Here is a 15,370-nt window from a genome sequence, read left to right as displayed (position 1 = left end):
TATCTGCCTGTCAGCCTACAGACGAGCACTTCATCAGTTAAATACACGTCACACACATCATACTTTTTATTTATTGGATTTATTTATCTTTTCCTACATTCATTGTTTATCAAAAAGGATATACAACAACAATAAAGACTTGTTTGTTATTTTCTTTTTCATTCACTTATACTCAGTGATAACTCCCTCCCTGCTCATATTAAACCTCTCTCTCTCTCTCTCTCTCTCTCTCTCTCTCTCTCTCTCTCTCTCTCTCTCTCTCTCTCTCTCACTGTTTTCTCTCAGATTGTGAGCAGCTGATTGTCTTCAGTCACAGACAAACTGAGAGAGACACAGAGAGACATTAGAGGACGAGTAGACTTCAGACTGTGGACGTGTCCTCTGTCAGACAGCTTCCATCGTGCCACCATGAGGTTTGAGGACATCCTGGATGATGTTGGTGGTTTCTCCAGGTTCCAGGTCCTGGTCCTGTGCATCCTGTGCCTCCCTCGTACCATCCTCCCCCTTCACTTCCTCCTGCACAACTTCGTCTCTGCGACGCCTCCTCACCGCTGCTCCCTCAGCAGCCCGGAGGACGGGGACGGGGTTCTGGTGAGCTCCGACCCTGTGGCCCTCAGGATCCCCCATCAAGACGACGGCTCCTTCAGCTCCTGCAGAGTCTACGACCCCCCTCTGACCTTCGACCTCGACCAAGGAAACAGGACCGTACCTTGTCCACACGGCTGGACCTACGACCAATCACAGTTCATCTCCACAACTGCCACAGAGGTAAGTCAAAGCTCTGATACTCAAAGTATTGAAACAAAAATGAAAAAGAGGCTTTGCACACAACAGAGGAACTCTAAGGTTTATATTAATTTAAAGGGACAGTTCACAGCAAAGTCAAAATGTTTTTCCCTTTACATGTAGTGCTGATTATCCATCGAGATAGTTTGGGTGTGAGTTGCAGAGTTTTGGAGATATCAGCTGCAGAAATATTTACCTTCTCTCTCATATAATGAGAACAGATGTCACTGTGTCACTCGTCAAAGTGGCAAAAAAATACAACAAAAAAAAAAAGAAGAAGAATTCCAGAACTTATGATCCAGTAGGAACTACTTTCGTTCTACTGTAAAATCTACTGAAACTACTTTCTCTCTGCTCAAATGATTTTTCAGGTGTCTGTACTTTCAGGTATTTGAATATATATTTTTCTGACAACTTTTGGCCTTTACTCCCTACATTTAAACAAAAGTATCTGAACTTTCTGCTCCTTACATTTTCAAAACAGGCTGGTTACTTTAGTTTAAAGGAAGACAAATAAATAAATTAATAAATAAATACATAAATAACTGAAGACAAAAATGACATTAAAGACAAAAGACAAAACAGACAGAGAGGAAGACTGGACTGTGAAGAAAAGCTGAGGTTCAGTTGTCTTTATACAGAAACAGTCAGTAGAAATGTCCTTCAGAGGACGACTTTTTACTTTTATACCCTGAGGAACTTTTTCACTTTTACTGCAGTAAACAAGTTGAATCAGTACTTTTACTTTTACCAGAGTTCTCACACAAGTATCTGTACTTCTACTTACAGTACAGGATGTGTGTATTTTTGCCATCTCTGTATATCAGACAGAACTTTACAGCCAAAATCTCCAAAACTCTGTGACTCACACTAAAACTAACTAGCCTTTACATAGTTAAATAGTTCCCAGTGTGTTTTATTACAGTTGTAGTTGTTGTACAATAAAATATTTTAATCTAAACCAGGAAGTGGAACTATTTCACCTTCAGTGCGTCATTATTTTCGGTGTGCTGCTGCCCCAACACATACAGGTGGTGCCCTTTGTATATTTTGGCCCCCGGCCCTCAGACAGCCGGTGTCTGCCTCTGTCTGTCCTGAAGTCAGGGACGTTTTTTAACCTGCAGTTCCTCTACTGTCCACTAGATGCTGCTCCTAGAAAATTGAGACTGCACTGACATAAATGAGAAAACTTTTTTCTGTAGATGCAAAGACAGCTTTTACACCAAAAGTTCAAGACTCACAAGATAAACTCTCTCTTTTCTCCGGTCAGTCTGAGTTCAAATGTATTGTTGTGATAATCAAAAATGAAGCGATAATGAGAGGTGGGTTTTTCAAACTCAAACTTCAGGCTTTCGTTTGTCCCTTCAGAGACCTGTGGGTGATACCACAGCCAGTACAGACAGGTGTTGTCCAGTCTGTGTCTTCACCTGTCTGTCTCTCTGCAGTGGGATCTGGTGTGTGACAACAAACACCTCAATCAAGCTCTCGCTACTTACTTCTTCCTCGGGGTCACGTTTGGAGCCGTTCTGTTCGGACAGCTTTCTGACAAGTGAGTTCTTCAACTGTCAACGTCACCTGATCCTGTAACAGTGAGGAAGATTAATGATCAGTTAAATCCACTCAGTCTGCAGGGTGGAAAACATACTCTGTTACAAATAAAGATAAACTGGCGTTATTATCAAAATAAAGTACTAAAAGTAAAGTCAGTAAAGTTAAAAAAAAAAATAATATCAGGTTTTGGTGCTTATCTTTAGTTTTTTCAAATGTGTATTAATTTCTGGGGTTGTCCAGGACAGATCTGAGATCAGACGTGGGGCAGGTGAATGGGGCCTGGGTACAGATTGGGGGTGGGCAGTTATTTTTCATGGGAGGGGGGGGCACATGACAAACTGATCAGGGTCAGACACAAATGACATCAGGTCATAATAATGAAGACGTGTCTAATAATGGAACGGTCAGAGGTTTTCTGCTGCTGGTTGGTTGGTTGGTTTTCTGAATTGTCTCGTGATGAATTGTGGGCTAATATTTTATTGACAGTGTCCAAAACATGATGTTTTACAGTGTGATCATACAGATTGAAGAACAACACAAACAACATAAACAACATACATGTAAATGTTTAAGTGTGTCAGACTTCTGAAAAGAAAACTTACTGTCTGAATGTTTGAGGGGATGAAACCTTAAGGAAGGTTTAAGGAAGGAGGTTTAAGAACACCTTCATGAATCTGACTTTCTTAAGAGCATATTTAAGAAATTTAAGAAAAACACTTTTGTTGATGAATGAAGCCCAATGTCCTTAAAATATTTTTTTCCTTTAATAAGTGAAAAAAATGCCTGTTTTTGAGATAATTTCAGTGTTTGATAAAAAAAAAAATCAACTTGTTTAAGAAGTTTTTTTTAGAAAGAAATATGAGAATAAGATAAGAGATCCATAAAAATGTCGCCTCATTCTTGAAAAGTTTTTTTTTCACTTTAAGAAAAAGAAAGTTTAAATATTTTTAACCAGGTTTGTGTCTGATTTTTAAAAAATTGTTATTTCAACCTTTGTATAGACACATTTTAATTGATATAAATCCTCCTAATTCTGCACCCATGAAAACATTCAGAGGGGTAACAACTTAACCTACATCAAGAAGACGGGGAAATAAATGGATAAAAATAAGTACAAACTCTGTAAAATGATCATAGTTTAAATGCTTCATTTCCAACGTTCCTAGATGGAACCAAAGACCACTGAGCAGTAAAGTTATCAGAGTCTAAAACATCAACACACCTCAGGAGGTTCCCATATCAGTCAGCTGACCTCCTGCACGCTCAATGAAACGCTGCTTATCTCTAATCCACTGTGACAAATGTCGGAGGGTTTGAATCTTCCCATCTAACCAAACTTTGCCCCCTGGACAAAAGACTCAGTGTGTTATTAATTGAAAGATGATTTTGTGTCGCCACACCAAATAAAGCAGGAGCTGATGTTTTTTATGAGTGAGACTGACTGTTCACAATCAAACTGAAGCAAATAAGTTTCATCACCGGATCTTTGTCAGAACATTTGTAGTTATTTGCGTTACTCACAGAGGTGTGTTTATTCACCCACACAGGCAGCCAGGAGCTAATGAGCAACATGCTAACAGCCTGTTTGTGTGTTCCTGTCTCTCCTCTTTCCCACAAAGTAACTTTCAAACACTTTACTGCTTTGGTCAGCAGTCAACATGGACAGAGACATTATTAGCTTACAACAAAGAGCTGAGCAGGTCAGCTTCTCCGTGGGTCGCTGCTGCAGACAGGCTGAGGAGCGAGAGAGAAAATAAATCAACTTTTTTTATATATTATTTTCTTAGCTTTTGCCTTTATTGTGATAAGGACAGCTGAAGACATGACAGGAAAGAAAGAAAGAGAGAGAGAAAGGGGACGACACACAGCAGACGGTCCTCAGGTGGGAGCCGAACTGGCAGCAGAGGATCAACAGCCTCGGCACGTGGGGCCGACCAACCGAGCCATAGGAGCCATAACCGAGCCATGGTTATTAAAACAGTTGTTTCTTTCCAGGAACGCTGGGGAACCAGAGATCGTGATGGGTTTGTAACAACCTCCGACACAGCAGTAGCAGGTTGCTTCTTTCCTCTCCTTAGTAGCAGCTCCTTTCAGTAGGAAGTCATTTTAATGTTTGCTGTCCAATAGATCTGAAAGTTCGTCAATCACTGCTGATTCTTTTTTTTCCATATGAAGGATGAGAGCTTTCTGTCAGGGAGATGAAGAATAGTTAAGAAGACTGTTAAACCCTGAAACACAAAGAAACTTGGTCAAAAGTGTTAATTCTACCTGCCTGTGATAAAAGTAACAGATCCCAGCGATCAATAGAAAAAAGCTCTGGAGCTCTGAGGCCTGCAGACACGACTTCATAACAATCACATTGAAACAGGCCTTTCTGCTCACATGTGCCTCTGAGCAACAGCTGATTCACTTTGTTTTTCAGAAACTTTATTTCTGCTGCACCTTTTAACAACAAGGCAATTCAAAGTTTTTCAGTAACAAAGTCAGCTGCTGCTCTGCTGATACAAACGTGTGTGTGTGTGTGTGTGTGTGTGTTGTAACCACTGCATATTCTCCACGTGACTTTATATTGAATAAACCCAAAATGTCAGTTACCTAATAAGCTCATTTCATTGATTACCATCACAGACCACTGACTCCACATGACACACACACACACACACACACACACACACACACACACACACACACACACACACACACACACACACACACACACACACACACACAGAGTAATAACGATACTCATATTTATCAATTCAGTTTTGAGAAGTAAGGGTTAGTGTATTTAGAATATTTTCACCACCTTACCTTGGTATCACAGAGACTGAATCATTGTAATATGAGACAAATATCACTCTCTACAAACCAAACAAAGGAGTTGTTGGTCCCTCGATCTGTTAGTTTGCTTGTGATGTTGTGTGACTTTGGTCAATATGAACTAAAAACTAAAGTCGCATGAGCAAAAATGTTTGCTCATGAATTTGCTTTTTTTGTGTGTGTTTCCATGTCTTGTTCTCCTGCTTCATGGCTGTCATGTGCAATATGTTAAAAAGATGCATGTTGGCAGATTTTTATCTTTCCTAGTTAATAAATACCCCCCAAATATTCTACTTTCAGAGGTTATATATAAAGAATATTATAAGGCTGACTTTGCACATTGAAACTTTCACACAACTGTAGTTAAAGGTTCCAGTGTGTATGAAACATAATTTCCATGCAACCTTCATAAAGTAATTTAAACAAACATATACACACTGATTACACATAATCAAAGTTTAATGTAACACATAACAGTTATTTTCCCTAAAATTAGTAAACTAGATGGTTTGGGGTATTTTTTTTTTAGCAGAATTTTCTCACTAGATTATATCAAGTGGGAAATTAATCATAATGCATTTGCATCTTTGAGTATTATTTTGTGTAACTTGTTGTCCCTGATAATAGGAAGACAGCTATCAGTGCATTAATGCTTATTGATCTGCTGGGGGAGAAAACTCGACTTAAAAAGACGTAACATCCAAACATCTAAAGTGGTGATTCCCAGACTTTCTTTGGAGCAAACCCTACTTTTATCAAAGCAAGCTGAGCCTGAACTTATGGTCTAAAGCAGCATTTCCCAGTCCTGGTCCTCAGAGCCCACTGCCCTGCATGATGCTACAACACACCTGATTCAAAAGATCAGCTCGTCATCAAGCCTCTGCAGAAACCTGATAATGTCCTGCTCACCTGGATCAGGTGTGTTCAAGCAGAAACATGCAGAGCTGTGAGTCTAATTCTCACTTTCCAAGCAAAGTCCCTCCAGTATTTTGTCTGATTGTGATACCTTCAAATTTACACTCTGACCAGCTACTAAAGTGGTGTGTGTGTGTGTGTGTGTGTGTGTGTGTGTGTGTGTGTGTGTGTGTGTGTGTGTGTGTGTGTGTTGAAGGTTTGGTCGTAAGTCGATGCTCCTGGTGGCTTTAATCATTGCCACCATGCTGGGAGTCACCTCAGCCTTCTCTACCTCCTACGTCATGTTCGCCGTCAGCAGAGCGCTCTGCGGCGTGGCCCTCAGCGGGCTGTCGATCATCGGCGTGGTGCTCGGTAAGAACTCAAAGACACAAAACACAGTCACATTCAGGTCGAGCCAAAAACCTACCGACCAGGCGTGTAGTATGGTTTTTATTGTCTCTACAATTTACAGTATCATTTTCACAAAAGGTGTCTCCTTATGTCATGTCCAGTTATAACACTTCATATTTGTTTGTGACCATATTTATTTTTTATTGTTATCTTATGATCATGACTTATTGGTCTGTTTTTCCTCCCAGTTTTAATGAAATCAAAGATCTTAGACTTTTTTTTGCACAGAAATTGTTTATTTCACTCACATTTTGTTTACAAATGTCTTAAAGTTAGTGAGCACTTTTACTTCGCCAAGTTAATCATCCTCCTGACAGCTGTGGTGTATCGATGCTGATTAAACAGCTGGATTATTACACAGGTGGGACTGGTCACAATAAAAGGACACTCTAAAATGTGAAGTTGATTTTGCAAAAGGACCATTTATTAGGCACTGAACTATAGTTGTTTCATATTAGGAAACAGATTTTTTTCCAGCTGCAGTAATCAGTCACTGAGTTACTCTCTAAAATGTTTTTTCTTTGCTTTTTTGTCTAATTTTAGGTCAAATGGTCAGATATTCCATGAAACTGTTGCACTAATGCTAAAAGCAGTCCTTCCTCTGGTTCTGGCAGGTGCCAAAGCTTTTTGTGTCTCAGTCAGAAAAGAGGTGGCTTACCTTGTCACACAGGATGCAGTGGTGAATATTGTGGTTTTGCAGACATGCAATAGAGTTGTGACGTCCCATGAAAGAGCTGTGACAAAAATGTTTAAAAAAAGCCAGAATAATTGAGGATGTATGCATGTAAAGGTCACTGGTTAACTTGGTTAAGTACCTGCATGCAGGTTCACTCTGGTAATCAAACAAACAGCACAACACCTCTGACTTCAGCGTAAATGTCCACTTGCTTTGCTGTGGGTCTCATCAAATAACATTAAATATTACAAAAACATTACTGATAGACTTTGATGGTGCCGGATCCAATCATATAGGTGCCAGTCGCAGTCTGGGAGGTGCCAGGTCCTGTTCCAGCAGGACTCAGCACAAATCAAGTCCTGTACCTATCTATCTCCTTGTCGTATTTAAAATCAAACCGGTTCTCTGTCTGAAAGGAGTCTTTATATTTTACTGAAGTCTGTTTACTGACTTCCTGCTCAGGTATCGAGTGGACAGACGTGAAGCACCGGACCTTCAGCGGTACTGTCATGAGTTTGTCGTGGAGTGTAGGGAACATGCTGCTGGCCCTGCTGGCCTACTTCATCCGAGACTGGAGACACCTGATGCTGGCGGTGACGGCGCCATGCATCGCTGCCATCATCTCCTGGTGGTAAGGTGCATGTTGGGAAGAGTTTCCATTCTCCGTGCTGACAGGAGATATCTCAGTGTGTCTGTGTGTCCTCTGTCTGTGGTCAGGTGGCTGCCGGAGTCGGCTCGCTGGCTGCTGGCCAATGGCAGAGCAGAGGAAGCCAAGAGGTATCTGGTTCAGTGCGCGAAGATGAACAGGAAGAAGGAATACACGTCCAAACTGGACACTGAGGTACATCTGACTGTGAACCTTCCTGATGAGTTAAACATGTAGTAACCTAATCAAAGTATTACAATATTAAAGTAACACAACTTCATTACTCCTTGTTACTTTTTGATTACCTGAATATCAGAAATAAGCTAATTGTTGAGCTGAATTCAATGTTTTATTGGTTTATTGATTGTTTGTCCAGCTGTTCCTTCCTGTGTTATGCATGTTTAAATCAATAACAGTATTTATATACACGTTCCAGGTTCTGGGGAAGGTGACGGTGTCTGAGGTGGCTGAGAAGAACCACTCCTACCTGGATCTGGTCCGAACGCCCCAGCTGAGGAAGATCACCCTCTGCTCCGGATTGTTCTGGTGCTGAATCATCCTCTGACCTTTGACCTTGTCGTCTGCTCTGTGTACTCATACTGCCTGTGTTACTGCAGGTTCGCTGTTGCCTTCCTGTACTACGGAATCAGCTTCAAGATCTCGGGTTTCGGCGTCAGTATCTACCTCACGCAGTTCATATACGGCGCCATCGAAGCTCCCGCCAAAATCCTGACCTTTTTTGTCCTGGACTGGATCGGCCGGCGGAATAGCCAGGCATGGTTTCTGATCACGACGGGAGCTCTGATCGGAATAAACACAGCCATACCTTTAGGTGACTTACTTCCTGTCTCTGAATGCACATAAAACAAGTGACATGCTGAGGTTTGTCTCACGTGTCTGTTGTGTATCTGCACAGATCTGATCATGAATTAAAAAGATCACTGTGACATGTTTCTGCCTCTCTTTCAGATCACGCTGTGCTCAGGACGTGCATCGCTGTGGTGGCAAAGGGTTTCTCAGAGGCAGCGTTCACTACAGCGTTCCTCTACACAGCTGAACTCTTCCCAACTGTCCTCAGGTAAAACCCCGGACCTGGAACCATGAGTGTCAACCTGAAGGAGCTGTTCAGCACCTGATGTTTAGAACCACAGTCATTTATATCAGAAGTTCTCCAAGTATCCCTCACAAGATGCATGTCTCTGACCTTAAAGCTGAAGCTGCTGGTTGTGTTGTTGGACAGGCAGTGTGGTATCGGCTACACCTCGTGTCTCTGTCGGATCGGGAGTTCCTTGGCCCCGATGATCATGCTGCTGGAGGACGTCTGGCTTCTTCTGCCGCCGCTGATCTTTGCGGGGACAGGGATCATCAGCGGCAGCTTGGTCTTCATGCTCCCAGAGACGCTCAACTTCCGTCTGCCCGAGAACGTCTTCGACATCGAGGAGGGAAGGTGGAGTATTTCTTTGTTTGTCTTTACGAGACAACTGTATCTTGTACGGTTGTGACGCTGTCATGTTGACAAAATCTGTCCATGGAGGGACAGACAGACAGAAAAACATCTAAAATACACAAAAGACCTCTGTGGAAGTTCCCACTACAGGAGGTGTGTCCAGGACCACGTTTACCACGATGACACACCGGTTATGATCACAGTCACAGCTGGTGTGATCCAGTCACAAGATGGTCTGCAGTTTATTGATTGCTGTTGGGATGTGAAAAGAATTTAAAAAATGGAACAAAAATGCTTCTCTGGCTTTAAAGGACCAGTGTGTAGGATTTAGTCTCATCTTACTCTCCCGTTAACTTTTTCCCCACCAGCGTTTTTTTTTTTTTATTTGTCAGTCATCAACAGTATTTCAGTGTCAGGTGACTTTTAGCCTTTTCAATCTGATGTCCTCTACTTCCTCTTCCTGTTAGTTGTTTGAGCATCCAGATTAATGTAATTATTCTGAAACTGAATTTGTGTGGTCCTCAGTAAGATGTTTTGGGGTGGTTGTGGGTGGTAACACATATAACAGTAGCTCTGAGCTTGTTGCTAATGCTAATGCTAATGCTGCATTCCAGACATTTCCATCCTCCTTCTAGAAAAAGTAAAATGAAGAAGCAACGGCCTGACGCTACACAACAATGATGCACACTGAGAATGTTAAACTATTAACTAAAAGCAAATGTAAAATAGGGGTAAGAGACTCAAATCGATTTTTGGATTTTTTAAAATTTTATAATTATAAAAATAACTAGCGTGTACACTGTTAGCTCAGTGCTAACACATAATGGGAATTCCCATTGATGGGATAACAGAAATTAGCATTAGCACAGATATGTCATTATTTGTCTCTGTATCTGTCTGTGGATAGAAGACCAAGTGTGGGCAGGTTTTATGTTTGTTTTGTATTTGAAGGATAAAACTACGTTCTTCTTCTTTCTTTTTTTTTCTGTTCAGACACAGACAAGGTGACGTGAACGTAGCTGCAAATATTGAGCTGAAGAAAAAGGACGGTAAAGACTCAGGACCGCAGGACGAGTGACGCTAACAGCAGTGGAGATGAGAATCTCTTCCTGATGCTCCTGTGTGATGAAGACAGTCTGCAGACTGATGTGGTCTTGGTGCTCTTTGATTTTCATTTTGACCTTGAACTAGAAACATATGGTGTGTTCAGGACAACAGAGGTGACGTCTGTTTAGTGTTCTGAGTCTCTACTGTTTTACAGCTGCAACAGTAAGACTATGCACATAAAAAGTTTTTTTGTGTTTGTTTCCTTCACTTTACTTTTTTCTGGCTTTTTTCCTCACTTAAAAAAACTAAACCACGTCTCTTTTACATCGTACTCACTTTAAGTTTCTGGCAACTCTACCTTTACAGACAAATAAGAGACAAAATGCCCCGGTTTTTACCCAGAATACAACATTGATTCTAAAAAAAAGTAAAGAATAAGAAAGAGACTGGCAGAGGTTCTCCTGAAACACTTCACTGTTCTTGATAACAAAATGAATTTAAAGTCACAACACCATCTTTCACTTAGCTCTTTGTTCCTGTCACAGTCGATGAAGCTCTACATAAAGGATCATTTACAGTGAACACGTTATTACTGTGAAATAAACCCCGACATTGTGCTGGAAAACTTTAATTTACTAAAATGACCCGCTCACTTAACATTATCTCAATTATTACATGGACACTTACTAAAAAATAATCAATAGAAAATAATTTAAAAATGATTTTGAAATGTTACGTAAGTTAAAGTAACGTCAGTGCTGACTTTTGGTTTCACACAGACATGAACAGAAGTGTCCCGGGTCAACGTGTGTGTGTGTGTGTGTGTGTGTGTGTGTGTGTGTGTGTGTGTGTGTGTTTGATCCATTTATCCACCCGCCCTCCTCCATCCATCCATGGACTTCGACGATCTTTATAGGGGAGAGTCGGCACAGTTGTAACATTATTCACTCTTCACACTTTTTACCCAGAGATTTTTTTTACCTACATATTTAATATTTTCAGGCAAAGAACATTCATGAGTCTGCTGTCAAAAACCACTTTGAAAAGAGAAAAATGAAACTGGAGGTGGACGTTACAAATGAAGCTCCTGAGTGTCAGCTGTAACAGTATCAAACAAATTAAACAAAATCAATATTTATATACTGTTTATTGATTTCATACCAATGATGTGATCAGATAATGTATCAAACATAATGACAGTATTAAAACTGAGCAGATGTACCAGCTGGTGCGTTCATGTCCTCCTTTGTTAGTAGTACATCTAACTGGATGATATGTGACTGATCACAGCACTCTGGCCACTACAGCTCTGTGTAATAATGTGTGACGAAGGAGCCGGCGGTTTCATCCATACTTTGGCGTCCTTTATAGACCAGAACTAACATGCATGAAATAAAAATTAAAAGTAATGAGGAACAGATACCTGCAGACAGCTGTGTGGATTTCAGTTAAACAACATATAAAAACAACTTTATATTCAGGAAATATCCCTGGATCTTAACCAGCTGCTGTTTCCTGTAGACTCAATGAATCCTGTTGATATTTCTCACAGATGTGTGGTATGACACTGGCCTCATGCTAATATGATGATGTCATGATGACATCATTTACATGGCGAGAGAAAACTTTAAGCCAACTCTCCCCTCCTGTGTCACCTGACTTCCCTCTAGAGGTCGCTGTCTAACATGTAAATACAGGTTGTCATCGGCTTCTGTTGTGTTTCAGGTGAGAGCAGACTGGCACAGCGGCGTTTTGAGCTAAATGCTAATGTTAGCATGCAGTTACTGCTAGCAGGGACATACAGCAGATCAACAGAAAAATACACCTTATGATTTTAAAATGTAATTTCTGGCTCTGATTGGCTGACTGGTGATGAAGGCAGCGCATCAGGAACTGATCTCATCGCTCTCCAGTCAGTTCCTGATGCAGTATCATCAACATCAGGACACATCAGGCGGGTCCTTCTCACTCCACACACAGGTATACTTCTACCTGGACACACACACACACACACACACACACACACACACACACACACACACAGTATAGCACAGAGCAAATAAAATCTGCCATGATTAAGTAAAAGAGTCACTTAAAAATGAAAAAAAAAAAAAAGTTTCAGTTTAAATAAATCCTAAAATGAAAAGTACTTACTATCGACGTTGTTGCTGTGAAGTAAAATCACATCTGTTCCTTTTTATTTTGGTCAGATAAAGGAGTTTTAACTTTGAAGTTAGTACTTAGATTGTTAGTTAGTTTCCTAAACATCTGCATAAAAATAGAGATATGGAGGGAAGCTGATCTGAATCTGTTTCCAAACTCAGTTACTAACTAAATATAACAAGAGGACAACTAACAGTCCTTCAAATGACAGTCTGCAGTTACTCTGCAGTTACTCTGCAGTTACTACATGTTACCAGAGGAGAACTACCACTGTATGTGTAACTGAATTACTCTGTAAGAAAATGAGAACAGTTTCTTTTCAGTTGACACTGACTGCACAGTTAGACAACAGGAGAAGAAGTGAAAGATGTCTGGTGCTTTTCTGATCGAGGTGAAGCTTTTTCAGCCTGAGACGTTCAGTTCTCCTGATAAAATGCGCCCTTGAAGCCGTCCTGGTCCTCTGGTAGGAAGTGACGGTGCTGCGTTCAGGTGAACCTCAGTCGGCTCTGTGAGACGTTCAAAGCCCACAGTTGCCAGCTGAGATTAAACTGGATCACAGCTGTTTATGTGTCTTCATGTGTCTAAAATCCATGTAGCTGCTGACCCTGTCCACAGCAGGACATTATTTAGCTTCCTACACCAGTTCTCCTGCTGCTTCTTCAAACTGAGGGCGTGTCGAATTATTGGATTATAATTATTGATGCATTATTGTCTTAATCACTTTTAATTACCTTATATTCTGCTGAGTAGTTTATGAAATCTTTTTTAACCAATAATGATATGTTTTAATCTATTTATTGATTATATTTTGCACTAATAATCGTAATAGTAAAAAATGATACTAATACAGTATTTGAATAAATGTACTCAATTACTTTCCAGCAGCAGCTTCCTGATACAGCAGTGAGTCTGTTATTGATCATTAAGAGTTATTGATCAGAGCAGAGCGACTGGATCATCTCTGCAGGTGATTGTGAGGAAACGTGTGACGTCACAGTTGCCTGCAGAGATTAACAAGTCGACCTGAGGAGCTGGAAACACACACACACACACACACACACACACACACACACACACTCACACACACACACACACACACACACACACACACACACAGACACACACACACACACACACACACACACACACACACACACACACACACACACACCTCTGTCATGGTCTCTGGGAGACGTCTGGTTTCCCTCAGCCTGCAGAGGGCGCTGTCCTCCCCTGAGCTGAGAGTCTGTTGAAAAGAGGTTCGGGTTCAGGTTCGGGTTCAGGTTCAGGTTCAGGTTCAGGTTCAGATTCAGGTTCAGGTTCAGGTTCAGGTTCAGGTTCGGGTTCAGGTTCAGGTTCAGGGTTTGAGCTTGAAGTCCTAATCATGCTCACAGCTGATCTTTCATACAGACGCATCAGACAGTTTTTCTCTCGGTGCTCATTCATGCTTGTTCGCTGATGGACTTCTGTGATTCACAGTTTTTGGGGAAAAAAAATATGGATCCATGAAGGCAACTGTTAAACTGATGTAGTTTTGGAGGTCAAAGGTCACTGTGACGTGACAAAACACATTTCTGACCAACTACAATCTAAAATTCCACAAAAATGTCTAATAGTGCTGCTAAGTAACTACTTACATGTAATTGAATTACAAAACAAATGTAATTGTAATCTGTTTCAGTTACTGAGGATTTGTGAGGTTTGTGACCTACAGAGTGACCTCAGCTAGTTTGTATCTGTATCTGTATTTGGATTAAAGACTACAGGTGGGCGTGGTTTATACCAGAGTCAAATCGAGAATTAGTTTTATTTTCTAACCTAATATTCATTAGGAGAATTGGTACAAACCGTGTCCTACCAAAGAAATTGATCAAATTCATTTTCTTTAAGGATTTATATACATATAAAAAGTGTAATTTATGAAATGTTTTAATTTATATTTAATTCTAATTTTTTTTAAATGTCTGAACTTGCTCTCTGCCAGAAAAAATCAGAAAAAAATCACAACTTCATACTATTTTAAAATGTGCTAAAATCCTTCACATAGGTGTAAAAATGTGCTATTATTATTATTATTATTATTATTATTATTATTTTATTATTATTATTATTATGTATTATTATTATTATTATTATGTATTATTATTATTTTATTATATTAAAGTTGTGTGTCAAATTTTCAGTCAACTCTGTCACATTTTTTACAAAACTTGATTTAATCAGGCATAAAAAGTGTCAGCTGTACCCTACAGACCCCTGTCTCACTTCCTGGTTTAAATACTGATCAAACTCTGTTAAACTTTCTATTTTTAGACGAAGTCTTTCAATAATATTTCTATCAGATGTGTCTCAACCATAACATGACATAACACACATCCTTCTAAATCAAAGATCAGTGAGAATTATGGTTAAAAAATTTGATTAACATTAAGAGACTCTGAGACACTTAGAAAAATAAAATGTCTGCTCACTACGACGACGCTGTGAAATGAAAACATGGAACATTTCTAAGTCATGAGGACGAAATAAAGTTTAACAGACAAGAGTTTGATCTGTTAAAATAGATTTTCCAGCATAACTGAAGAGTGTATTGTATAAATAATTTCATGTATTTATACTGTTTGTAATATCTTGTTGAGCAAGTTAGTAAAATGTTCACTGGACACTGACGTGGATAAAAATGTCTTTCTTTGGGACAATGAAGACAACTGTTTCATCATGTTCTGTGGTTTTTTGTGCGTCTGTGACCTCTGGGTCCAACATAGATGTTATTCTGTCTAACTGACCGGGACGTGTCCTTGTGTCCCAGCTGCAGGACTGTCTCTCTGACCCCCTGTCTCACTGCTGGCTTCAGTGAACTGGCTCTTCTCTGATTGTGTCTGTCTGCTGTTCGCTGCTGAGCAGGAAGAGACTCAACCAAACAGGAAAT

At 40.2% G+C, this 15,370-nt stretch overlaps 1 protein-coding gene across 1 annotated transcript; it reads left to right on the top strand.

The window, feature by feature from the left end:
• Window positions 1–350: 350 nt before the first annotated feature.
• On the top strand, window positions 351–11,495 carry slc22a7a (solute carrier family 22 member 7a). Its single transcript, XM_084714596.1, has 10 exons — window positions 351–768; window positions 2,232–2,335; window positions 6,269–6,423; window positions 7,601–7,769; window positions 7,856–7,979; window positions 8,221–8,330; window positions 8,402–8,616; window positions 8,754–8,862; window positions 9,025–9,231; window positions 10,225–11,495. Exons 1-10 carry the CDS (start codon window positions 409–411, stop codon window positions 10,307–10,309), a joined length of 1,638 nt encoding a protein of 545 aa, XP_084570722.1. The 5' UTR covers window positions 351–408; the 3' UTR covers window positions 10,310–11,495.
• The last annotated feature ends 3,875 nt before the right edge of the window (window positions 11,496–15,370 follow it).

This window comes from Lutjanus erythropterus, chromosome 3 (assembly GCF_056507025.1).
Source record: "Lutjanus erythropterus isolate fLutEry1 chromosome 3, fLutEry1.hap2, whole genome shotgun sequence".
NCBI lineage: Eukaryota > Metazoa > Chordata > Actinopteri > Lutjaniformes > Lutjanidae > Lutjanus > Lutjanus erythropterus.
The sequence above is the reverse complement of the archived record's forward strand: the minus strand, read 5'-3'. Positions and strand labels throughout refer to the sequence as shown.